The 23,377-nt window shown below is 58.5% G+C and overlaps 4 protein-coding genes across 4 annotated transcripts in view; 2 read left to right on the plus strand and 2 right to left on the minus strand.

The window, feature by feature from the left end:
- Positions 1-3,720, minus strand: part of PTSG_04280 (uncharacterized protein) — a 6,112-nt gene extending 2,392 nt beyond the window's left edge. Inside the window, exons 1-8 of the mRNA XM_004995121.1 lie at positions 3,314-3,720; positions 2,866-3,035; positions 2,658-2,721; positions 2,260-2,429; positions 1,829-1,947; positions 1,541-1,619; positions 701-1,263; positions 132-375 (exon numbers count right to left, since the gene is read on the minus strand). Of these exons, the coding sequence (XP_004995178.1) occupies positions 132-375; positions 701-1,263; positions 1,541-1,619; positions 1,829-1,947; positions 2,260-2,429; positions 2,658-2,721; positions 2,866-3,028 (1,402 nt within the window). The 5' untranslated portion in view covers positions 3,029-3,035; positions 3,314-3,720. The remainder of the gene's footprint in view (positions 1-131; positions 376-700; positions 1,264-1,540; positions 1,620-1,828; positions 1,948-2,259; positions 2,430-2,657; positions 2,722-2,865; positions 3,036-3,313) is intronic.
- A 681-nt stretch (positions 3,721-4,401) lies between these two features.
- PTSG_04281 (uncharacterized protein) lies at positions 4,402-13,491 on the plus strand (the record flags this gene model as incomplete). The annotated part of the gene is made up of 2 exons (XM_004995122.1): positions 4,402-13,014; positions 13,061-13,491. The coding sequence occupies 2 exons, from the start codon at positions 4,402-4,404 to the stop codon at positions 13,175-13,177; spliced, it is 8,730 nt and encodes a 2,909-aa protein (XP_004995179.1). The 3' UTR covers positions 13,178-13,491.
- PTSG_04282 (uncharacterized protein) lies at positions 13,384-19,026 on the minus strand (the record flags this gene model as incomplete). The annotated part of the gene is made up of 9 exons (XM_004995123.1): positions 13,384-13,707; positions 13,870-13,961; positions 14,214-14,349; positions 14,623-14,761; positions 14,907-15,075; positions 15,247-15,421; positions 15,631-15,717; positions 15,998-16,417; positions 16,658-19,026. The coding sequence occupies 9 exons, from the start codon at positions 19,024-19,026 to the stop codon at positions 13,674-13,676; spliced, it is 3,621 nt and encodes a 1,206-aa protein (XP_004995180.1). The 3' UTR covers positions 13,384-13,673.
- A 488-nt stretch (positions 19,027-19,514) lies between these two features.
- PTSG_04283 (uncharacterized protein) overlaps positions 19,515-23,377 on the plus strand; it is a 6,998-nt gene continuing 3,135 nt past the window's right edge. The window contains exons 1-10 of the mRNA XM_004995124.1: positions 19,515-19,655; positions 19,963-20,067; positions 20,321-20,441; positions 20,645-20,715; positions 20,924-20,974; positions 21,158-21,300; positions 21,621-21,885; positions 22,425-22,522; positions 22,716-22,799; positions 23,000-23,085. Coding sequence (XP_004995181.1) covers positions 19,586-19,655; positions 19,963-20,067; positions 20,321-20,441; positions 20,645-20,715; positions 20,924-20,974; positions 21,158-21,300; positions 21,621-21,885; positions 22,425-22,522; positions 22,716-22,799; positions 23,000-23,085 — 1,094 coding nt within the window. The 5' untranslated portion in view covers positions 19,515-19,585. The remainder of the gene's footprint in view (positions 19,656-19,962; positions 20,068-20,320; positions 20,442-20,644; positions 20,716-20,923; positions 20,975-21,157; positions 21,301-21,620; positions 21,886-22,424; positions 22,523-22,715; positions 22,800-22,999; positions 23,086-23,377) is intronic.

Here is a 23,377-nt window from a genome sequence, read left to right on the forward strand (position 1 = left end):
ACGACACACACACACACACACACACACACACACACACACACACACACACACACACACACACACACACACACACACAGGCACAGTCACACACACACACACACACACACAGGCACATTCACACTTACACACACCTGCTTCGAGGTCGAAGAGGAGGGGCGGGTCCTGTGGACCATCGGGCCAGGGCTGCGTGGTCGTGGACTGTGTAGCCCAGTAGATCTTGTGATCGCCGCAACGCATAGCATACAGCTCGCCACTTGCATTAACTGCAGCGGCGTTGTGGTAGAACATGATGCAATCATGACCCTGCTTGGATCCGTTGAAGAGAATGGGGCTCAGGTCAATGCCATCGATGATGCGATCTGTTGGCACGTCGCCCTGCACCACACGCACACAGACGCACACAGACGCACACAGACACACAGACACACAGACACACAGACACACACAGACACACACACACGCACACACACATGAACAGAAAGGCGTTAAAGGTGTGATACTGAGTTCGCAGAGCCGTCATTGACACACACGCATTGACACAGACACACAAACACAGCACAATGCACGCACACACAGACACACAGACACAGACACAGACACAGACACAGACACACAGACACACAGACACACAGACACACAGACACACACACACACACACAAACATAGCAACGCACTCACACACACACGCCGCACAACGTACGCCTGCCATGGTGATGACTGTGGTGAAGACGTCGAGGGTGGAGACGAGTGCCTTGGACTGGGAGCCTGCAGGGATGCGGTTTGGCCACCACGCAATGCCCGGTGCCTTGAAGCCGCCCTCCCACGTGCTCGCCTTGCCATCACGCAGCGGGAGGTTTCCTTGCTCGTCGTTGGCAAGTGGCGCGCCGTTGTCGCTGGTGAACAGCACAAGCGTGTTGTCGTCGACACCCGCGTGCTTGAGGGCGTCCATCACTTCGCCAATGACCCAGTCCATCTCCTGTACGGCGTCGCCGACGGGGCCTGACTTGCTGGTGCTGCAGAAGCGCGGCGAGCACGAGTTGGGCGTGTGCACGTGGTTGAACGGAAGGTAGAGGAAGAACGGCCGGTCCTTCTGCGCGTTGCGCATGACAAACTCCTTTGCAACTTGCGCGTACTCGTCTGCGAGCTTGTCCAGTGCGGCCGGCTGTTCCACGACTGCATTGCCTTTCAGCTTGGGAATGGGCGTGGGCTCCATCGGTGCAATGCCATTGTAGTCAAACGGCAGCCAGAAGCTCATCCCCATATCTGCGCACAAGCGCGTGAGTGAGTGAGTGAGTGAGAGCGCGAGTTGTGTGTGTGTGTGTGTGCATGTGTGTGTGTGTGTGTGTGTGTGAGTGAGTGAGTGGGTTGTGTGTGTGTGTGTGCGCGAGTTGTGTGTGTGAGTTGTGTGTGTGTGTGATTGAACAGTCAAGGGAGAGAGTTCGTTTGTGTGTCCACTTGAGCTAGCGGTTGCCTGTGCCTCGAATCGGAGAGCCGTGCGCTTCAGATAACAATCCAAACACATATTCACGGCGCTGCTGACCTTGTGAAAAGGGGATGCCATAGTATTCCTCAAAGCCGCGTGCTGTGGGCAGGTAGATGTCTCGCTGGCCCAGGTGCCACTGCAACGCGCAATGGCATCATGGAATGCGTGACGGCCACGTGAATATGTGAGTGAGTGAGTGAGTGAGTGAGTGAGTGAGTGTGTGAGTGTGTGTGTGTGTGCGTGTGCGTGCGTACACGCGTGCACCAATCGACGAATCACAAGAGACCACAGCGTGTCAGCTGCAAGCGATGCAAGGACAACAAGCACGCGACAGGCATGACGCACCTTGCCGATGGCCATGGTAGCGTATCCCTGCGGCAGCAGTGCCTCTGCGATTGTTGTTTCGTTCAGCGGAAGGCCGCCCACGGCCTCTGCAGAGAACACCTGACTTGGTAGTGGTCCTCCTGGAGAATGGACGGCGGTGTGCGATGCACGAGTGTGATAGAGAGGGGCAAGCGAAAGGAAGCAGATGGATAGGGTGCGTGAGAGAGAATTTGAGTCACACAGACAGACAGACAGACAGACAGACAGACAGACAGACAGACAGACAGACAGACAGACAGACAGACAGACAGACAGGCAAGCAGGCAAGCAAGCAGGCAGGCAGGCAGGCAGGCAGACAGACACACAAACTCACACACAACACACACACACACGCACAAACACACACACACACACACACACACACACACATACACACACACGCAGCTGCGTACCTGGGGCATCTGGTGCATACTTGAGAGGAGAGCTGCCAATGCCACTGCGAATGCTGTAGCGGCCCGTCATCATGCTGGCACGGGAGGGCGAGCACACATGGAAGGCGCTGTACCAGTTGTGGAACACCATGCCCTCATTTGCCAGGCGCTGCAGGTTTGGCGTGGCGATGCTATCATGCACAAGGCAAGACCAGAGTGCGTGCAAGTGTGAGTTGGGAGAGAGAGGGGGGGGGGGAGTGTGTGCGTGTGTGTGTGTGTGTGAGTGAGTGAGTGAGTGAGTGTGTGTGTGTATGTGTGTGTGTGTGTGTGTGTGTGTGTGTGACAATGCAGGTCGGACGGGGGGCAGTGCTTTGCAAGGCGCGGAGGAAAGCGCAGCACTGCAAGCGCGCCAAACTCACGTGTGGTTGTTGCCTGTGTAGCCATTTGGCACGTTGTCCAGACGAATCTCGTTGACTCCAAGATCTGCCCAATGGTGATGTGATGTGAATGGTTGTGAGGACAAGGCAACACAAACTACCCAACTGCGCTGTAACAGGAGTCAACTGCAACATGCATGACAGCACCCCAACCGCACCGTGCCACCAACCAACAACCACACACACGCACCATCGGCGAAGAGAACGATAAAATTGGGTTTGCGGTGGTGATGGCGTGTCTGGGTTCCAGCCACGGGCCGAGGTGAGGCTGAGCGCGCCATCATGAAGACCATGACCGCGATGCAAGCGAACCCCAGGCCAAGGCCACAAAGGCGAGCGTGAACGGCTGCCATCTTTGCTCTATCCGAAGAGAAGCAGAACAAGCAGCAGAAGAAGAAGTTAGGTGCGCTTGCAGGTGAGATGTGTGTGTGTGTGTGTATAATGTAGGCTCGACGGAGCAGGTGAGTGTGCAGGTGCGTGTTCGGAGGGGTGAACGACGAAAATGGCAATGACAGCTTTCGGCAGACAGGTACGCACGGTGTCTTCTCTTTTTGTGTGTGTATTTGTAGCCACATCTCCGCCTGCCTGCACCACACACACCACAAGCACACGAACTTCCTTGCTTTGACACGACTCACCTGCTGCAGAGCACCTGCAACCCTTTGCTTCTTCCTTGCTTCTCCTGTGTTTGCTTGCTTGGTCGCTTGCTTGATGACAGTGTCAACGATGGAGGCAGATGAATGTGGTCTTGCGTCGTGCTGCACGGCTAGGCTGGTTCTGGTTTGTGGTTCTGGCGTTTGTTTGCTTCCAAGTTTGTGCTTCTTGCGTCTTGTCTTCGTTTGGGTTGGCTCAGGGCTATCTGTGGTGTGGCACCAAGCTCGGTGTTGCTTACTGGAGGAGTGTGATAGTGATGATGACAGCGATGCAACCAACCAGCCCGCGTCTTTTCTATCTTGGGGTGGGGGTTGGTGTGCGTCTTGCGTGTGTGGGTGTGTGCCGTTGTCTTGCTTCTTGCTTGCTTGGAGATCGCGATGAGTAATGACGCCAACGGTTCGTCGATGACTGTGACAGAGGCGAAACCCAAACAAACCCCCTAAAACAGCATCAAACCACACACATCTGACAAATCATTGCACAAGCCACAATGATTTGATGCACTTTTTGGACTTCGGTGCTGTGGTCGTGACGAGGCGGTAACGACATGACACCGATGAAGACCGTTGACACTGCCGTTGGTCCCCCACCAACGGTTCCCACGCCTTTTTGACCACTGGTTGAGCCTACTTCCTTCCTTCCTTCAGCTGGCCACCCGTCGCTAAGCACCAAGCAAGCAAGCAACAAGCAAGCCACACGCGCAGCTGTCTCAACGCGTCCTTTTCACGCTGCCCTCCTCTCCTTTTTTGTTTTTTCCTTCTCTCTCTGTCTCAACGCGACCCCCCCTTCACGAGGAAAGGGGAACAACAACGCACCACACCCTACCCTGCTCACTCACTCACTCCCCCTCGCAGGGTGGGTTCGCAGCATCAGTGTTGGTTTCCAAGAAGCCCGCCAGCAAGCAAGCAAGCAAGCAAGGGGACGAACAAGGACACACCAAAGCAGCACGACCCCCCCCCACTTGTCTACCACTGAGCCTTTCCATTTAATTTAACACACACACACACACATACACACACACACACACACACACACACACACACACACACACACACACACACACACACACACGATGGCGGACGACATTGTCGACCGCAGCACGCTGAGCAACGGTGACTTTGTGTCACTGTTTGTGCAGAGTGCGGGTGGTGTGGCGAGCGTGGACTTGCTCTCGTCAAAGGAGATCTCCGTCTTCCAACCCACCAAACTACAGCAAGAGCACCAGAAAGCAACACAGCAGCAAGGCGACAGCACCAATGCAACCTACTCCTCCTCCTCCACCGCTGACGCCACCTCTACCAAGGCAGACACGGCACCCACCACCATCCCAAACTTTGAGCAGGCATGCATCTTCCAGATCAAGGCGGTGACGGACCTGCCGGAGGGCGCCAGCCTCAAGTACGGCGACGTCGTGCGCATCATCCACCGCAGCACCCAGCGCAGCATCACGCGCCAGACCCGCGCCGTTGGCGGCGTGTACTCCGTGGCTCTCGATGCCACCAGCGCCGGCGCCAGCCACTTTCGCCTCCTGCCGCGCTTCAAGATCAGGGCCATCGGCGACCCGGTCCTCCTCAACGACCAGGTCGTCTTCCAGAACGAGCTCATCCTCGACGGAAACCGCACCTTCCTCACCTCCTCCTCAAGCCTCGACCAGTCCAAGGTCCTCCTCGCCTGCGGGCCGTCCGAGACATCCGGCATACGCATCCGCCTCTTCGCCCCCTACAACGTCTCTGGGGAGGCCTTCATCCACGTGCTCAAGGGCGGCGACTTTGTGCGCCTGTACCACCACGAGGCCAACGGGTTCCTCGTCGTTGCGCGGCAGATTGGCGACGGCGACGAGGATGACTTCCTTGGCCACGACAACACCGTCTGTCTCCGCGCCATCGGGGCAGGCAACCAACCGGGCGACTACCACGACGCAAGCTCCATCTGGCAGGTGGAGCTCGAGGACACCCAGCGCCGCGGCGGCAGGCCCGTGCTGTGGACCGACCACGTGCGGCTCAAGAACGTCCTCACAGACCAGTACCTCGACGCAAGCGCCATCACCTCCACTGGTGTCATGGCACCGGCTCAGACACGGCAGACATCAGGCCTCTTCTCCCTGCTTGAGTCTACACACGCGGCGGAGCAGGAGAGCGAGGACAGCGCCACCGCCGCCGCCGTCGCCATCATGTCGCGCCAAGAGGACCTCCGCATCCCATACAGCGCCTTCTTCTACGTACGCGGGTCCGGCCAGTACCTGCACGTGAACACGGACGAGGCAGCCGTGGACGAGAACCAGCAGGGCGACGACACAACCTTTGTGCGCTCCGTGCTCGTGCAGCAGCGCCGGGATGAGGACGCATTCTCCCTGCACAGCGTCCACCAGCAGGACATCCGCGACTTCTACTTTGCGCTCGGCCACGCCAAGATCCTGGCCCAGCTGGCAGAGGAGCGGGTGCTCTCGGACGTGTGCAGCCCACGGCACGGCGAGCTCTTCAAGCGCGCGCGAAACAGCATCCAGGCGCTCATCCAGTTCTGCTCCGAGGACAAGATTGAGGACGGGCAGGACGAGGTGGGCCGTACCAACACCCTGCACCAAAACATCCTCTTTGACCTGCAGGTGCACACGCCCCTCATGACCGTGGTCAGCGTGCCGTTCCAGGGCGCACACTGCGCGGACTGGGGCAAGGGCTGGCGCACGCGCCTGGCGCAGCCAAAGTGCCGCCGCTTCAACAAGCTGTGCCGCGACATCTACCGCCTCATCAGCTACCTGTGCCACGGCAACGTGCACGTGGGCCTGGTCATGGCGGACGCCTACCTCACCGACATGGTCAACCAGTGCCGGCTCATCAGCTGCATCGACAACATCCACTGGCACATTGCTGACACCCTGGACAACATTGTGCGCAACAACCACATCCTGCTCAACCGCGTCACGAAGCGGTCCGTCAACCTCTACATCTCCCTCATCCACGAAGCACACACCATGAGCGACCTCGAGCAGTACCTCGGCCTCCTCGCCTCCCTCTGCTCCGTCGACGGCTCGGCCATCCCCTCCATCCAGAACATCATCCGTGAGCTCACCCTTGCCCCAGACGCGCCCGCAGCGGACATCCTGCCCGTCACCACCATCGACAGCGATGGAAACATGACCATCTCCACGCGCGTGCCCACGCGAGGCAAGCCCTTCCACCAGTGGCGCGTCGTCACCATGCCGCTGCAGGAGTACCTCAAGGACCAGGACCACCTCGAGTACTTTGACTCCATGCTCCAGCTCTACGCCCAGCTGTGCCTGGAGGGCAACTGCCAGGACGAGCTGCGTGACGCGCGGCGGGCGCCCTACCCCATGATCATGGGTGTGCTGCAGTCCAGCCTGCCAGCACACATCAAGGCGCGCTTCTGCACGCTCCTTGTCAACCTGTACATTGACGGCGACGACCTGCCCGAGGTGGACCACTCCAACCGGCGCTGGAACGACCTGGCCAACCACAAGTCGCACGCCAAGCTCAGGGCCGTTGCAGATCGTCTCTTCCGCGTGGACGAGGTGGTCAACTGGGTGGAGGCCTACCTCTCGCAGAAGGGTCTGCTCTCGTACACGACAGGCTACTACTCCGGTGCAGACAGCAAGCGCCCCGAGATTGCCGAGCTCAAGCAGGCAGAGGTGCAAGCCAACATGCTCACGGAACAGGTGCTGCGACTGTGCCTGGCCATGGTGAACAGGGGGCTGTACAACGACGTCGAGGCAAGGCAGCAGCTGACGCGCAGGCTGGTGGTGCTGCTGATGCGCTCGCACCCGAGTGACACGGACGACCTCACGCCCACCGCGGCCCTTGACGTCGTCGTGCGCGCAAAGACGGTGCTCTGCCGCATTCTCGATGCGTGCGTTGACGTGCACCTGGACGACATTGTCACCCAACTCCTGCACGCCTACAAGAAGGAGTGCGAGCAGAACAAGCGCAAGGGGCGCAAGCGCCGCCAGCAACAACAAGAGCAGCAACAGCAGCAGCAGCAGCAGCAGGGAGATGAAGGTGGAGCAGACCTGCAACAGCAGCAGAGCACTCGCTCCCTGCTTGACATTGACATCATCAAGCAGACGGGCGACAACCACCACTTCCTCGAGTACCAGGGCTTCACCCGCAAGCAGGCCGCGCACCTGCTACTGGCCCTGACCGTGTACCCGAGCGACGGCCTGCGCGTTGCGGCGCTCAACCTCCTCCTCCGCAACTTCAACATCAAGGGGTGCCTGCTGGCGCGCCTCTCAAATGTGGTGGTCATCTCCGACAGCAGAGACGAGGCCACGCTGGAGCATTTGGAGGAGCTCATGCTCATCCTCAAGCAGCAGGACAACGACGACCTGCCCACTGTCGCCAGAAACCTGACCAAGGACATCCAATGGATGTGCGCAGAGTGTGTCACCGTCAACGACAAGCCAGCCTCAGACTTCCTCAACAACCCCGCAGCAATAACAGCAGCAACAGCAGCAACAACAACAGCAGCAGCAGCAGCAGCAGCACCAGGAGCAACAACAACAACAACAGCAGCACGAGCAGCAGCACCAGGAGCAACACGCGGTGGTGGCCGGCGTGGAGCGCTGCCCTGGAACCAGCCAGATGTGGTGGTGGAGCCACAGCATGGGCGGCAGGAGATGATGCGTAACGCCAGCGCATACAAGGCCGTGCTGAACCTGGTGCAGCAGCGGCTGTCGGGTGCCACCTTCAAGAAGGCCCTGGAGAGCGAGCGCGTGCAGGAGTTCTTTGGCTCGTGCTTTGAGTTCCTTGCCTTCTTCTGCTGGGACAACAGAAACAACCAGGAGCTGCTGAGCCACCCGCGCAACATCGCCTTCTTCGTCGAGGCGTGCACATACGGCATCCACGCCGAGCGCGTGCTGCACCGCATCTTCGATGGGCAGCCCGAGCTGATTGAGGAGCACGTCGTTGGCGAGGGCAACGTCGACCCGCTGCTCACCTGCTTCATGCAGGAGCCCCGCTGCCGCACCGTGGCCTTTGTGCAGCTGCTGGAGACGCTGGTTGCGCCCGCGGGCACGCCGTCGCGCGACATGCAGGAGGCCATTGGCGAGAAGCTGCTGGGCGCCGAGGAGGACAAGGCATACCTCTACCCGGCACATACTGCCGGGGTGCACTTTGTTGCGTATTTGGTCGCCACGTACACCAAGGCTGGCCAGGACCTGCACGGCTCGATCCCAACGCTCAACACCATTGGCTCTGTGCTCTCTCGCAAGGAAGAGCGGCTGTGCGCGTACTTTGAGCAGCTGTTGTCGCTGCTGGCCACCCTCGCCCGCGCCAACTCGAAGATTGGCACGCTCGTGTCCAAGCTTGTGCCCCTGCCAGTGCTGGTGCAGCCGTTTGTGAATGGGGCGGCGCTGCCCGTCACGCTCAAGGCCCGCCTGCTCACCCTGATGCGTGACGTGTACCTGACTGAGGAGTCTCTGGAGGCCGAGCTGGAGCCCAGCGATGAGGTGGGCGCAGAAAGTGCCCATGGCAGTGGTGACGGCGGGAACGACAACGTCGACACGTGGGAGATGCTGTGCATACCGCTGGCAACTGAGCTTCAATCGCTCGCCTCCGTGCATTGCAGCATCACCAAGCTGGACAAGTACCTGTTTGAGTCGCTGCTGCCCACCGCACTCAACGTGTGCCGCGCCCTCTCGCGCCACGTCCTCAACGACCCGTCCATGCAGGCGCTCGCCGGGCCCTGTTCACGCCTGCTCACCGCCATGCTCGACGCCCTGCGGCAGCGGCGCAACGTGGTGGAGGCAGACATGTCGTGTGCTGTTGTTCAAGGCCACCGCATGCTTGCCGTGCATGTGCTCGATCAAACACTAGAACTGGCCGTGCTTGAGGCGGATGCGGACATCCCCGCATGCATTATCACAGAGCAGCGCTTCTTCTCTCAGCCAAACACATACGGTTTGTCCAGCAGCGGGCCAGGGCAAACGCGCGCTGCGTGGAAGGCAAACGCAGAGACAGCGCGCCTCGACCGTTTCCGTGGGCGCGTGCGTCGTCTGCTGGCCAAGTCAAGCAAGCGGCCCACCCTGCCCTGGATGCGGTTCATGCAAGTTGAGCTCAGCTTCGGCGGCATGTGGGGCCTGATTGATGTTGTAAGGTCAGGCCTGCTGGGCGAAATCGAAGAGGACCAGGAAGAGTTGGAGGCACTGGAAGAAAAGCTGCGCGACGAGCGTGGCGAGATGCCAACACAGGGTCTGTTGGACGCCCTGAGGGCTGAGGAACGGCAATCGCGCCGGCAACAGGGCAACGTTTCCAGCCGATCGCTCGCTGCTGGGTTCTTGGACACGCTTGCCCGCCCCACCGTGAAGGACGTGACCGTGGATGTACAGCAGTGCCTGTCACGCATTATCGCGTTTGGTGATGACCCAAACACGATTGACGCGCCCGAGGATAGCCAGGAGCACGGTAGTGCTGGTGGCGGTGGCGGTGACGGGTTCCAAAATGTGGATGAGGAAGAGGTGGAGGATGTGATGCTTGGCTTCTTGGGCATGCTGTGCAGCCTGCTGACGTCGCCCAAGAAGACGGCGGCCAGCAACGAGGAGGCCACCTCCATTGCATCGTGCCTGCTGAGCATGGGCGCAGCAGACATGGTGCTGCACCTGCTTGACTCCGACGACCGCCGCCTGGTGCTGATGGCGTGCCAGCTCGGCTGGCAGCTGCTCAAGGCAACCCCGCGCGTGTTTGAAGTGAACGACGAGCCCGACGCTGCTGCCGACCGCCAGGGCCCCAGCGGCGTGAGCGGGAACCGCAGCCTCTGTGCGCAGGAGGTGTTCTATCGCGCGCTTGAGTCTGGTCCAAAGGCGGCCAGGGGCATGGCAGCGCTGCACCGGCACCTGCAGGGCATGGTGACGGATTTGGCGGAGCGCGAGCGTGAGGGCCCGCTGCAGCGGCTAAAGCGAAACCAGGACTCCGAGGACCTGGACATGGCGATTGGCACGCGCGTGCTCGGCTTCATCGAGGCCACGTGCGACGGCTGCTACCGTGACATGCAGAACCTGCTGCGGTCTGCGGAGGGCCAGGGCACGGCCGTTGTCTCCGAGGTTGGTCGCCTGGTGCAGGGCATGGACCACATTGTTCGCGCCAAGAGCAGCGCGCCCATTGGAAGCTCGTGCGAGGAGGGCAAGCCCGACGCTGTGCTGCACCTGCACAATGACCTGAGGCGCGAAGCAAACGACATCACGTTCATGCAGCAGCTGTTTGGGGCACTCGGCGCGCTGGCCAGTGGACCAAACAGGGACAACCAGACATTGATTCTGCAGCACAAGGCGACCAAGTCCGTGCTGCTGTTCCTGCAGTATCTCAACGACCCGGACGCCCAGCACGCGCCGCGCCGGTCTGTGCCGTCACACGCAGAGTCGCACTCGGGCCTGAAGCGCAGCAGCACGATTCATCGCAATGAGAATGTGAACCTCTTCACGCTCAACGCGCAGTGCGACGAAGCGCTGGAGACGCTGGACTCGTGGTGCGACCACTTTGGCATTGATCGGAATGCCTTGTTTGATGACTCCGAGCAGAAACGAGGCATGTTTGGCTTGGGCGGTGGCCCGCAAACGCAGCGCAAGCGCAGCAGCAAGCTTTCCACGCTGATTCGCGGCCCCAGCGTGATGGCGGAGAACGAGGGCGTGGAGGAGCTTGAACTGGAAGACGCACACGACGACAGCCTGCTCGATGATGAGGGTGATAGCGACGTCGACAATGCTGGCGGTGGAGAAGAGGGCGGGGAGGAGGACGAGGAGGTAGACTATGACTACGGTGATGGCGCGGATGGCAACAACACCAGTGCCGACGGAAACAGCGCGGCCGCCGAGGAAAAGAAGCCTAAGCGGCAGGGCAGCTTTGCTGCTGGTCTTGGCTTTGGCGCTGCGTTTGCCAGTGGCATCCGCGCTGTTTCAGGCGCAGGACGCGACAATAATGGCGACGATGAGGATGACATCGCACAGGCGCGTGCTTTGCTGACAAGCGAGCACCTGATGGCTGCACGCGGGGCGCGGCAGCTGGCCGAGGCGCTCGACGTGTTGGACGAGCAGTGCGAGGCGGCCGTGCTGCAGTTTCTCTTGAGCGTGCTTGAAGGGCGGCTGAAGAAGGACTCTGTGCTGGACGTGCTGTGTGTGCAGCTGTTCCCGGAGAACGCGGGAGCGCAGGGCACCGATTTCAAGCAGTGTGCCATGTTCCGGATGCTGAACGAGCACTACGTGAGCGCACGCCAGCAGCGCCGCAAGAACAAGAATGAGCGAAACCAAGCGTTTGAGGCCGTGTCGCTCGTACCAAAACAGGCGCAATTCCACGATGAAGATGTGGCGCTGCTGTACTACATGATGATGCGCATGCTGAGCGAGCTGGCAGATGCACAGGGCTCGCGAGTGGCGCGGTTGCTCATGGCGTGGGAGGACAAGGCGGCGCCCTCAATCCGGCAGCGCGTGGCGCGGGTGGAGCTGGTGCACAACGGCAGCTTGCAGCCCGTGTACATGCAGGTCCCGGACGTTGTTCGCCAGACCAAGGACCGTTTGCAGGTGCGGCAGCTGCGGAGTGCCATGATCAACAACAGCGTGCTGCTGACGCCCGAACAGCGGCTGCACACCTTCTTTGACGAGGCGCCACTGCTGATTCGAGTCATGGAGTTTGAGAACAAGGCCGGCAGCTACTGGCTGTCTCGCATTGTGTCGCACCAGCGCGTGTTGCTGCTGTGCTGCTTCCTCCTCGCCTTGTTCATCAACGGCTGGGTTGTGTTTGGACCGCCACCCAAGCGTCCAGAAGACCAGGCCATACCACGCACCGCCGCCACCGTGCACACCGCGCTGGCTGCGCTCATTATTGCTGGGCAGTCGCTGGCGCCGCTGCGCGTGGACATACAGCGGTGGCACGAGGCAAGCGAGGGCTTGTCGCTGACGAGGAAGATTCTGCTTTTCCCCATCCACTGGGTGTTCCACGCAAGCTACACCTACTATGTGCTGTACCTGATTCTGAGCGCTGTGGGGATTTCACACTTTCAGTTCTTCTGCTTCCATCTCTTTGATGTGGTGCTGCGCGTTGAGGTGATGACGCTTGTGCTGCGAGCGGTTCGCGTCAACCTGTCCAAGCTGATTGGCACGTTCGTCCTGACCTTCTTCATCATCTATGCCCTCACCCTCATTGGGCGGGAGGCGTTTGCTGGCAAGTATGAGTTTCCTGATTCTGCTGCTGCGTGCAGGAGGGACCAGCCGCTGTCTGAGTGCCTGAAGGACCACCTGTACTACGGCTTCTACTCCTCGCCCGTGTTTGGCTCGGAGGCGTCCACGTGGGAGTTTGTGTATGCGCTGTTCTACTTCCTGGTGATTGTGCTGGTGATGGCTGCGATTGTTTCCGGTATCATCATTGACTCGTTTGGCGAGTACCGTGCCGAGACGGAGGCCATCGCTGCGGAGAAGGAGAGCCGGTGCTTCGTGTGCAACTTCAACCGCGACCAGATCCAGGCATCGGACGACACGGGTTTTGAGGGCCACGTGATCAAGGACCACAATGTCTGGAACTACATCTGGCTCATCCTGCGCGTGTTGGAGAAGCGGCGGACGCACAAACCGCTGACGGGCGTGGAGATTGAGATTGCGCGCCAGTGGGACACGACCAACACCATTGGGCCCATGATGCCCGTGAACAAGGCGCTCTGCTTTGACACGGACGACGTGCACGTGGAAGCAGATGTTCAGCAATTGGCGTTTGCCTTCAACCAATTTGCTGCGTCCACAGAGAAGGCGCTTCAGAACATTCTCGCGCAGCTCTCTGCGCTCAAGACTGGACGCATGCGGTGATGATGATGATGATGATGATGATGATGATGATGATGATGATGATGATGATGCGTAGTGTGGGGTTGTGGGGGTTCTTTGAGTTGGAATGTCCGTTCTTGTCGTGCTAGGGAGTGTGTCTTTCATTGATGGTTTTGCGTTGATTGTTGTTACATTGCGGCGCGCCATCTTGTTGTTGTTACATTACCCTCTTTCTGTACCATGTTCTTGCTCACTTGCCCCTTGCCTTGTTGAGTGGAGGCTGACGCTTGTTTGACAAGATGTGTGCACGTTTATTAGCTGATCTTGTTTGAGTGCGCTGTGTTGGTTGCTGCTCCTAGAATGAACAAACGAATGCATGAACGAATGCATGAACGAATGAACAGATACAAGAAGAAACAATCATGCAGGGAGGAAGGACGGACGGAGACACAGAAGGGGACCAATACAGTGAAGACAGGGCGAATAACAAATAACAAATGGTCGCATACAATTCACTCAAAGGAGTGAGGGCAATGGGAACATGATAGCAGCAACTTGTGTGGCGTTGAAGTATGTGGTGACATGAAATGATGTCACTTGACGGGAACAAGCAACGTTGTCGCGCGTCTGCAAATTGTGTGTGTGTGTGTGTGTGTGTGTGTGTGTGTGTGTGTGTGTGTGTGTGTGTGTGTGTGTTGTGTTAGGGATGTTGAGGGTGAGCAACCGTGATGGTGAAAGCGAGACATGACACCGCTGTGAGAAATGGACGCTTGTCAGTGCAACTCCCACCTGGTTGAAGGGCGCAAGTTGAGGGACCAGAGATCACTGTAACGACCGCCGTGGGGGTGGCGCCCAAATAGCACGAGCAGATGCGGCACGCGCTGGCAATGCACGCAGTGAAGTGGAGTGGGCGGGTGTGTGAGCGAGCGTGTGGGTGAATGCAAGGACGTCAGTGAACGCAAGTGAGTGAACGCAAGTGAGTGGGCGGATGAGCCAGTGAGGGCAAGGGAGTGCGTGTGTTAGCGTACGTGTGTGTATGTGGGTGAGTCAACGGGTCAATGAGTACAAGTGAGTGCACACAGCAAAGCACAGCATGGCAGCCATTTGCTCAAGACGTGGAACAGCGAGCTCACGTTGTGGTAGGAAGCAACGCAGCAACAGTGTGCCTCGCGAGTCTTGGGCCAATTGCCCGATTTTCCAGACACCTTCATCTTCGTCCATACATTCTGCTCAACGTTGTACACCCACACATGGGCAGACACCGCGTGCCTGTGCGGATTAACGAGGTGGCGGTGGCGGTGATGAAGTGCGGTGGAAATTGAGTTGGGGAGAGGCAGATCGTGACAAGGCCAGCAAGCACATGCACATCAGACAGGGAGAGAAAGGGGGAGGGGTTTGACAACGTGTGGTGGGGCACACACACACACACACACACACACACACACACACACACACACACACACACACACACACACACACATATACACATACACACGCGCGCGCACACAAACACACACACACACATGGCAAGCAAGTGCGTACTTTGAAGAGCCGCCAAAGAGGAAGAGGAAGGCATCATCTGTGACGAGAGTGTGCTTGGTGCGCGGAGCCGGGGACGGGCGGGCAGAGGGCGACAGCAGTGACCAGCGCAGCGAACGCAAATCCAGGCGCCACAAGTCACCTGCGGGAACAACCAAAGAGAGGAGGGCGAGTGAATGAGGGAGTGACGGAGTGAGTGTTCCCGTGCTGCAGCAGGGGTGAAAAGGAGGAGGAGGATGAGAAGACATGTCAACAACACTATTAGTAGCGTGCAGCAACGTACGCACCGAGCAGGTGGTTGTGTCGATCAACACCGCCATATATGTACATGAGGTCCCCGATGGTGCATGCGGCGTGCTGCATGCGCGGAGAAGGACGATTGCTGCTGCTGCTGCTGCTCGAATCCGCAGGCTGGAGTTGTTTCCACTCGCCATCGTGTGGCGAAAACATCCACAGCTGTCAACATGATGCAACACAAAGAGTATGAGTGGCTTTGCTTGATGGTGTGAACGCAGCACTGTTGCACAAGCACTGAGAGAAACGAAGAGAGTGCGAGCAACCTCCCGAGCACACACACACACACACACGCACACACACGCACGCACACACACACACACACACATACACCTGGTCGGTGACTTGAGATGATTCGTGAATGTGTCCTCCAAAGACAATCATGTGCTCGCGCTGCCAAACACATGCGGAGTGTGAGCAGCGGGCCAGCGGCCACTGCGACTGAGATGCGGAAGTGGATTCCACATCCACCACTTCACGCTGTCCAGAGGGCGACGATCGCTTCCCACTGTACACATGCGCGTGTCCATGTGTGTGCGTGTGCGTGTGTGAAGATGTGTACATGTGTGTGTGTGTGTGAAGGTGGGTACATGAGTGTGGTTGAAGACGACTTCAGCCCAGTGCTGGGCAGAGATCAGGACATGTGCAGGTGCATCAAACAGCAGGAGGGCGTGGGCATGTGCAGTGGGTGTCTCGTGCTGTGCAACTGTGACGCACGTGAGGCATGACCAGCGCTCGTCCGGGATGTCAAACAGCCACGTTACCCCCGACCTCAGCGAGGTGTACCCGCCAAACAGCACCAGCCTGCGCCACGAATGGTGACAGGGCAGAGGGAGTTAGCAATGCATACACACGCAGAAGGAGACTGAGTGTGACGGAGGGCAAGGGCGACGCACGTACACACACGCGTTTCTCTACGCACGCACACAGACACACACACAGACACACACACACAGACACACAAGACACAAACAGACACAAACACAGACGCACAGACACACACATGAACACACACACACGTCCATGAACATACACACACAGGCACACGCGCACACATACACACATACACAGGAGTGCTGCGTACATCTGCTGGCCGATGGCTGTGAGTGTGTGTTCGCGGGACGGGCCGGGCCAGAGTGTCTTCTTCACCTCCGTTCTCATTCCACCGACGATGGCAGGCGTGCTCCGTCGGCGCTCCCCACCTCTCGTCGTCGTCGTCGTCGTCATCGTCGGAGCTGCTGTTGCTGCTGTTGTTGTTGTTGCTGTTGTTGTTGCTGCTGTTGATGTTGCTGTTACTGCTGTTGTTGGGGTGTGTCTGCTGTGGTGTGGTGCGACGCGCCGCTGTGCGTGTGTGTCTGTACGACTGTGAGCGCTCTGCGCGCGGAATGCTTGTGTTGACGATGAGGATGACAGCGTTGATGATGAGCGTGGACCGCGTGGCCCCATGTTGAGCCACATCTCCGTAATCAGGTCATACTGCCACAGCGTGTTGCTCAGCTGCCGACTGGTGTTTGTGGAGGGTGGGGGGGCGTGTCGATGGCGTGGTGTTGATTGGAGGAGGAAGAGGGGAGGACACGAGGGCAGGATGAGAAGTGGGATGTGGAGATGAAAAAGTGCATCAGCACATCCACTCGCACACACACACACACACACACGCACGCAACAAGCACACACACACACACACACACACACACACACACACACACACACACACACACACACACACACACACACAGCTGCGTACCCGACTTGGCCGCCGAAGATGTAGACTGATCTGTCTGCAACGCAGCAGCACGCTGTGTCTGTGATTGGTGGCGGCCCACGACCATCAAGCGTGCTGCTCAGACACTCCCACCGGTACCGTGGCCCCTTCTCGCTCTTCATACTGCCGCTGGTGCTGCTGCTACTGACGCTGTTGCTATTGCTGCTGTGCGTTGTGGTGGGTGCTGATGTTGCGGACGAGTGCTGACCGGTGGCGGGAGCGACCGGCCTGAACACACGAGCAGCAGCCCCCTGCTGCGGGGACGGCATTGCCTCATCAGGGTAGGAGTCACTTTGCGAGCCATCAGCGGCGTGGTGCTGTTGCGATGCCTCACCACCCATGGCACGGCCGCGCCTGTGCTGCCCCACCTCCACGCGCGTCCGCTCTGCATGATGCAATCCACCATCAGCCACGCCCACATCACCCCGCCCCCTCAACTTGCTGAAGAGACTTCCGCCAAATGGAGAGCGCGAGCGACTGCGCGCTGCCGAGGATGGTGGTAGTGGTGGTGACACTGGCTCTGCTAGCAGTGGTGACGAGGTGGTGATGTGGGCGTGGTGGTGGGCGTTGGCTGGCGAGACACGACGTGGTGATGACGGCGCCGATGCGGCGGTCTGATGACCGCGGTGGCGCGACGCAACGTGCAGTGGTGGCAGGTGGGACGTTGCTGCGGTGCTGTTCGTGCTGTGCACGGTGTTGTGCGCAGACAGCCTTGAATCACTCACAGCCTTCGCAAGGCCGAGCTGCTGCTGTGATTGTCGTTGGTGGTGGTGTTGGTGGTGGTGGTGACGTGCGGTGGAGACTGGGGAGGAAGATGGGCTCGCTGGCTCGGACACGTTGGTGATGCGGATGAAGAGTGAGGCGCTTGGATTCCTCGAGGGCTCACCATGGTGGAGGTGGTGGTGGTGGTTATCAGCATCACGAGCGGTATCACCGCCAGGTCCGCGGTTGGTCGATGGTGGTTGAGTGAGTTGGGCGGAGATGCTGTCTTGTGCGTGCTGATGCCTTGTAGTTAATGTCGTCCCTGCTGTGGTCGATTCGTTTGTGCTCAGGAGATGAGCGTCTTCACAGCGATGCTCGCCATCATCGCCTCTACCATGACGTTCTGCACGAGAAAACTGACTTGGCCTGTCGGGGCACAAGAGGGCAGCCACCAGCATATCCACAACCTGTGGATTCGTCTGCACCCACGCTGCAAACCCGCGCCGGTCCAACACGTACTCTCGCCAGCGCCGATGTTCCTCCACATCACCGCTATCAGCACCACCACCACCACCTGTACCGGCAGTCCCACCGCGCTTCATGTCATCGTGCTCAGTATGAGCATGAGCACCAGCATCATGATCGTGGTCGCTGTTGCCGCTCTGGGCTGCTGGTGCACGTGGGAAGAACACGCTTCCCGGCACCGTTTCAGCGCCGCACAACGACTCCATATGCGTATCGCTGTTTCCATCATCTGCGCCGTCGTCGTCACCATCGTCGTCACCAACGAATGGTGATCGCGGTGGGCCGGTGCGACCACCATCATCAGCGTTACGAGTTCGCTGCCGGCGTCCGTGGCCAAGAGGGTGAAGGCGGTGGACTTCACTGTGGTCCTTGCGCTGGTGCTGGTGCTGGTGCTGGTGCTGGTGCTGGTGCTGGTGCTGTGTTTCAGCGACTGGAGCAGCTTCACTTTGGGCATCGTGATCGTGGCCGGTTGTGTTGGCGTCAGTGCTGGCCTGGTCGTGGCGCCACCCAAACTCTTCGCTGGACACGGACGCACGGTCTGGCCTGGCTGCATGGTCGCAGGCATGCGGCTGCCGCTGCAGGCGTGCAAGGGCCTCCGCGGAGATCAGCAAATCGCCCACGGTGTGCTGCGGGCTGGTGTCTGGTAACATGCATGCAGTCAGAACATGGTGCAGGTTCTCCAACGATACGGCGCCTTTGTCGTCGAGGTCACAGATTTTGTACAGCAGCTTCAGCTTTGGGTGGAGTGCTCGACCGAGGAGACAGCGGACGGCACCAAACACGTCTTGAATCGACACCAAGTCGGATGTTGCGAGGGACGTGAACAGGCGGGCGGGCAGCAGCCCTGTCATGGGCCAAGCGGCGAGGAACTGCTGCTTGCTGATGGCCTTGGCGCGCAGGTCGTGGCTGCTAGTTGCGGAGCTACTGCTGCTTTCAAACAAGTGCTGCAAGCCCGTGATGGTTTGTAGCTGTTCACGGGACACGCCTCGCCTGTGCTTCTTGTGGTGGGGATGAGTGTGGCACCACGGTATATGGTGGTGCTTCGGCTCGTCCTGCGAGCTTCGGTGGTGCCCGTGCTGGTGCGGCCAGCCATCATCCGCGGTGTCACCGTCGCCGTCATCCATCGCGGTTGTGCTGGTTGAGGAGCAGCATGGCGTCAGCGATGACATGAAGTGTGATAGCCGGCTCGAGCGCCGTCGAAGATGTACACGGGAAGGCCCGCCGATGGAAGGGTCCAGCTTGCCGGATGGAGGTGTTGTGTTGGTTGTGTTGTTGTGTTGTGTGGAGAAAGAAGGACGCGGCGACCGTCGCGAGGCCTGATAAGCGACACCACAAAGTGTAGCAGCACATATTCTTGCTGCGACGGTTGGTTGTTGGTGGGTTGGTTGGTTGTGTGTGTTTGGTTTGTTTGTGTGAGAGGTGTGTGACGTGCGGTGGCAGCAGAGATCGCTGGCCACCTGTCCTCTCTGAATATGTGTGTGTGTGTGTGTGTGTGCAAGTCAGAGGAGGCCCTGCTTGTGGTTGCTTGTGGTTGCTTGTGCTTGTGGTTGCTTTTGCTTGGCGTGCTTGGTGCTCATTTTATCAGCCGTTGCTGTATCTCGCTTGCTGTGCAGGACAAGCTATCGTCACATATCACGTCACACACACACACACACACAGTTGGCTGTTGTTGTGAGGACAAAGATGGCAACGCTGGCGGCCATGCTGGCGCTGGTGCTGGGCTTGGCATTGCTTGCCGTGGACACAGCAGAAGGTCCGCGCGCCTTCTGCACTTGCTTGGGTGCATGCTGAGAGCAAATGCAAGCACAGTTGGTGGTGCTGTCGCTGCGTCGATCGCTGCTGCGAAAGCAACAAACAAACACAAACACTACAAACACTACAAACATGCACCACGACACGTTCAGCCTCAAACACACGCACGGATACACACGGATACACGCACATAGAAGTTCACGCACATGCACACACACACACACACACACACTTACGCTCAACTTGCACACACACACACACACACTCTCTCTCTCTCTACTTCCTTTTTGCACACCTCCCTTCCACAGCGCAACCGGACCTGTTTCGCCGCATCTACACGGGGCTGGACGGGAACCAGGACCTCAACACATGCACGCGGCTGTTGAGCGTGGACAAGGTCATCGGGTGCTCATGTGAGTTGGCACGGGCTGTGCTGTTTGGCCAGCTGCTGTGTTGTGTGGTGTAGGAATCGCGTTGGACTGCCACAGCCGACTGCCCTGACTGCGTGGCCATTCGGCTTGTTCATCATTCGTCATGTGGTCTTGTTTGTGCTGGTTGTGTGCCCTTGTTGTTTTGAGTTTGGTTTTGCTCGCACCGGTTGGCGTGTGACGAGCGCATGCATGCTGATGTGACGTCTCTCTGTTGATTGTTCGCACACACGGTCAGCACCCGAGGATGGTGGTGTGGGCGCGCTGTTCCACATCAGCAGCGACCAGGAGCTGGACAACTTTGATCGGGCGGACCACCACAGCTACATCACCGTCATCAGCCAGGACATGTTTGCCAAGTGAGTCAGCGGCGTGGTGTTGCTGAACAGGCGCATGCCTGCGTGTGTGCGTGTGCGTGTGCGTGGGTGAGTGTGTACATGTGTGTGTGCGCGTACGTGGGTGAGTGTACGCGTGTGAGTGTGCGTCGTGTTCATGACCATGCTCTTGTGCTGATCGTCTGTATTCTCAACACGACGTGGCTGACACCAACCGCCGCGTTCAGGCCGACCACGCTGCAGCGACTGGGCGACTACAACAAATTCAAGGGCGCCTTGGTGTACTCCCCCGAGAACAGTACGTGTGATGGGCATGTGTGCGTTGACGCGATTGTGTACTTCGAGGCTCTGCGCTCTTGCGTGCGTGTGGCTGCAAGTGTGTGTACACTTGTTCACGTGCGGAAATGGATAATTTTGTATGCACATGCGTGGATCGTTGGCTGACAATTTGAACTCATATCTACCCATCTGCTTACACGTGCTTCCACTCCTGTGCACGACTGCAGCCACGGCATCCCCGTGGTCACCAGATGACACGTCGCCCAACGCCGACTTCGGTGCGTGTGAAAATGCGTGTGCGTATGTGCATGAAGAGAGAGGTGCAAGATGGCTGTCTTGACTCACACGGACACGCACACGTCCGTACCACCACCACGATGATCACCACCACCATGATGATCATCACCACTACCAACATCCTCACCACCCTTCACCACCATCACCATCACCATCACCACCAGGGCTCGAGTCGGCAAACCCGCCCGCGTGGAACAGCGCCGGTGGCGGCTTTGGTGCGAGCGGAGCGGAGGGGTCCCACTGGCAGAACTACAAATCACGGCCCATCTTCTATCTCACGCCAGCAGACCGCGACCTTGTCATCTCCGTAAGCGCTGCCCAGGCCAAGGGGCGTACAGGGGCGTGGGTCGGGGGCGCATGCGTGTGTGCTCGTATGTGTTTGTTTGGTGTTTATTTGTTTGTTTATTTGTTTGTTTGTTTGTTTGTTTGTTTGTTTCTTTGTTTGTGTGTACATACATGCGTGTGTACGTCCGTGCATGTGTTGTGTACACTTGTGTGCGTGCATGTGTTTGTGTGTTTGTACGTGCCCATGGACACGAATCAAAATCCACTTGGACCGAGCCCTGCATCAACACCTCCTCACACTTCCCTTTTCCCCTTTTCCCTCGTTTCTTTCCGCGTGGGCAGCGGATGACGGAGAACAACCAGCTGTCTACGATCAACCCTGGATATCCGCTCGTTGCTGCCGAGCTGCGCAGCTTCATGTGGGGTGCAAAGGACGCAAAGACGTGTCTTCGCCGCAAGCACTGCGACCCCCTGCGCTCGCACAATATCTGGGGCACGATGCAGGAGTACAACACGTCGCAGGAAGTGGTCATGGTGACGGCACAGATGGACTCGCTCGCCTTCTTCCACGACCAGGCCATTGGCGCCAACGCCGACGCCTCCGGACGTCAGTTCCGCTCGCTCTCTTCCTTTGCTTGCTTGCTTGCATGCATGCATGCTTGACTGTGTTGCGTCACGATTGTGTCGGTCGCGAACGTGTTGCGTGGTGCATGATGCCTGTTGTGGTCGGTGACGAAGGGGGGGGGTGAGGAAGAGAGAGTGACTGACCGAAAGGAAACGGCGTATGTCGTCGAGTTTTGTGCGTCTGCCGCCTCCTCCTCCTCACATGGCACCCTTGCTCTGCCCTGCCCTGTCCTCCCCCCCTGACATCTGTGAATGTGTGCGCGCGCGTGTGTGTGTGCCTGTCTGTCTGTCCGTCTGTGCGCGCGCGCGTGTGTGTGCCTGTCTGTCTCTGTCTCTGTCTGTCTCTGTCTCTCTCGTCTGTCTCTGTCTCTCTCTGTCTCTCTCGTCTCTCTCTCTCTCTCTCTCTCTCTCTCTCTCTCTCTCTGTCTCTCTCTCTCTCTCTCTCTCTCTCTCTCTCTCTCTCTCTCTCTCTCTCTCTCTCTCTCTCTCTCTCTCTCTCTCTCTGTCTGTGCGTGCGTGCAGTGGTTGCGCTGATTGCTGCTGCGCGCCTGCTCGGCGACCCCATGAACAGCGCCATCCGCACAGCACAGAAGAACATCATGTTTGTGCTCTTCAACGGGGTAAGCGCACGCCTACTCTTGAAGGTGTTGTTGTGTTTAAGTGTGGGTTTCTTGTTCTTGTTCTTGTTCTTGTTCTTGTTCTTGATCTTGATCTTGTTCTTGTTCTTGTTCTTGTTCTTGTTTGGTGGTTGCGTGGCACCATCGTCACAGCACCCATCTCACGGCTTCCCTCGCTCAATCGCTGGTGCCGCAGGAGTCGTTTGGATACATTGGCTCGTCCCGCATGGCCTACCAGATGACCCGCATCCCAAGCAACTTCCCCTCCGCTGCTCTCCCGGTACACACATCACCGCAGTGGTGGTCGTGGTCTTGGTGCTGCTGCTGCTGCTGATGATGATGATGATGATGATGATTGTTGTGGTGGTGGTGAGCTCAATCCTTGTGGTGGTGTTGACCACAATCCTTTGTGCAACCTCTTGCTACCCACATATATTCATTCACCCTCACCAACACCTGTGTATGTGTGTGCGTGTGCAGTTGACGTTTGACCAGATTCCGTATCTGCTTGAGATTGGACAGCTCCTCAGTGGCGGCGAAGACATCACCGCGTACTCGTACAGAAAGTGAGTCTGGCGCACCCACGCACTGCCTCTGCACATGCACACCCGAATCCACGCCACCTTTGCTCTGCCCTTCGTGCGCTCACGCAAACACTCTCTCCCTCTCCCTCTCCCTCTCCCTCTCCCTCTCCCTCTCCCTCTCCCTCTCTCTCACACTCACTCTCACACACACACACACACACACACACACACACACACACACACACACACACACGCACAAACACGTGCACAAGCGAAGATGGTGCAGACGAAGGAGAAGAGGGGATGAAGATGAAGGTGGACGTGAAACATGAAG

This window comes from Salpingoeca rosetta (assembly GCF_000188695.1).
Source record: "Salpingoeca rosetta unplaced genomic scaffold supercont1.9, whole genome shotgun sequence".
Taxonomy (NCBI): domain Eukaryota; class Choanoflagellata; order Craspedida; family Salpingoecidae; genus Salpingoeca; species Salpingoeca rosetta.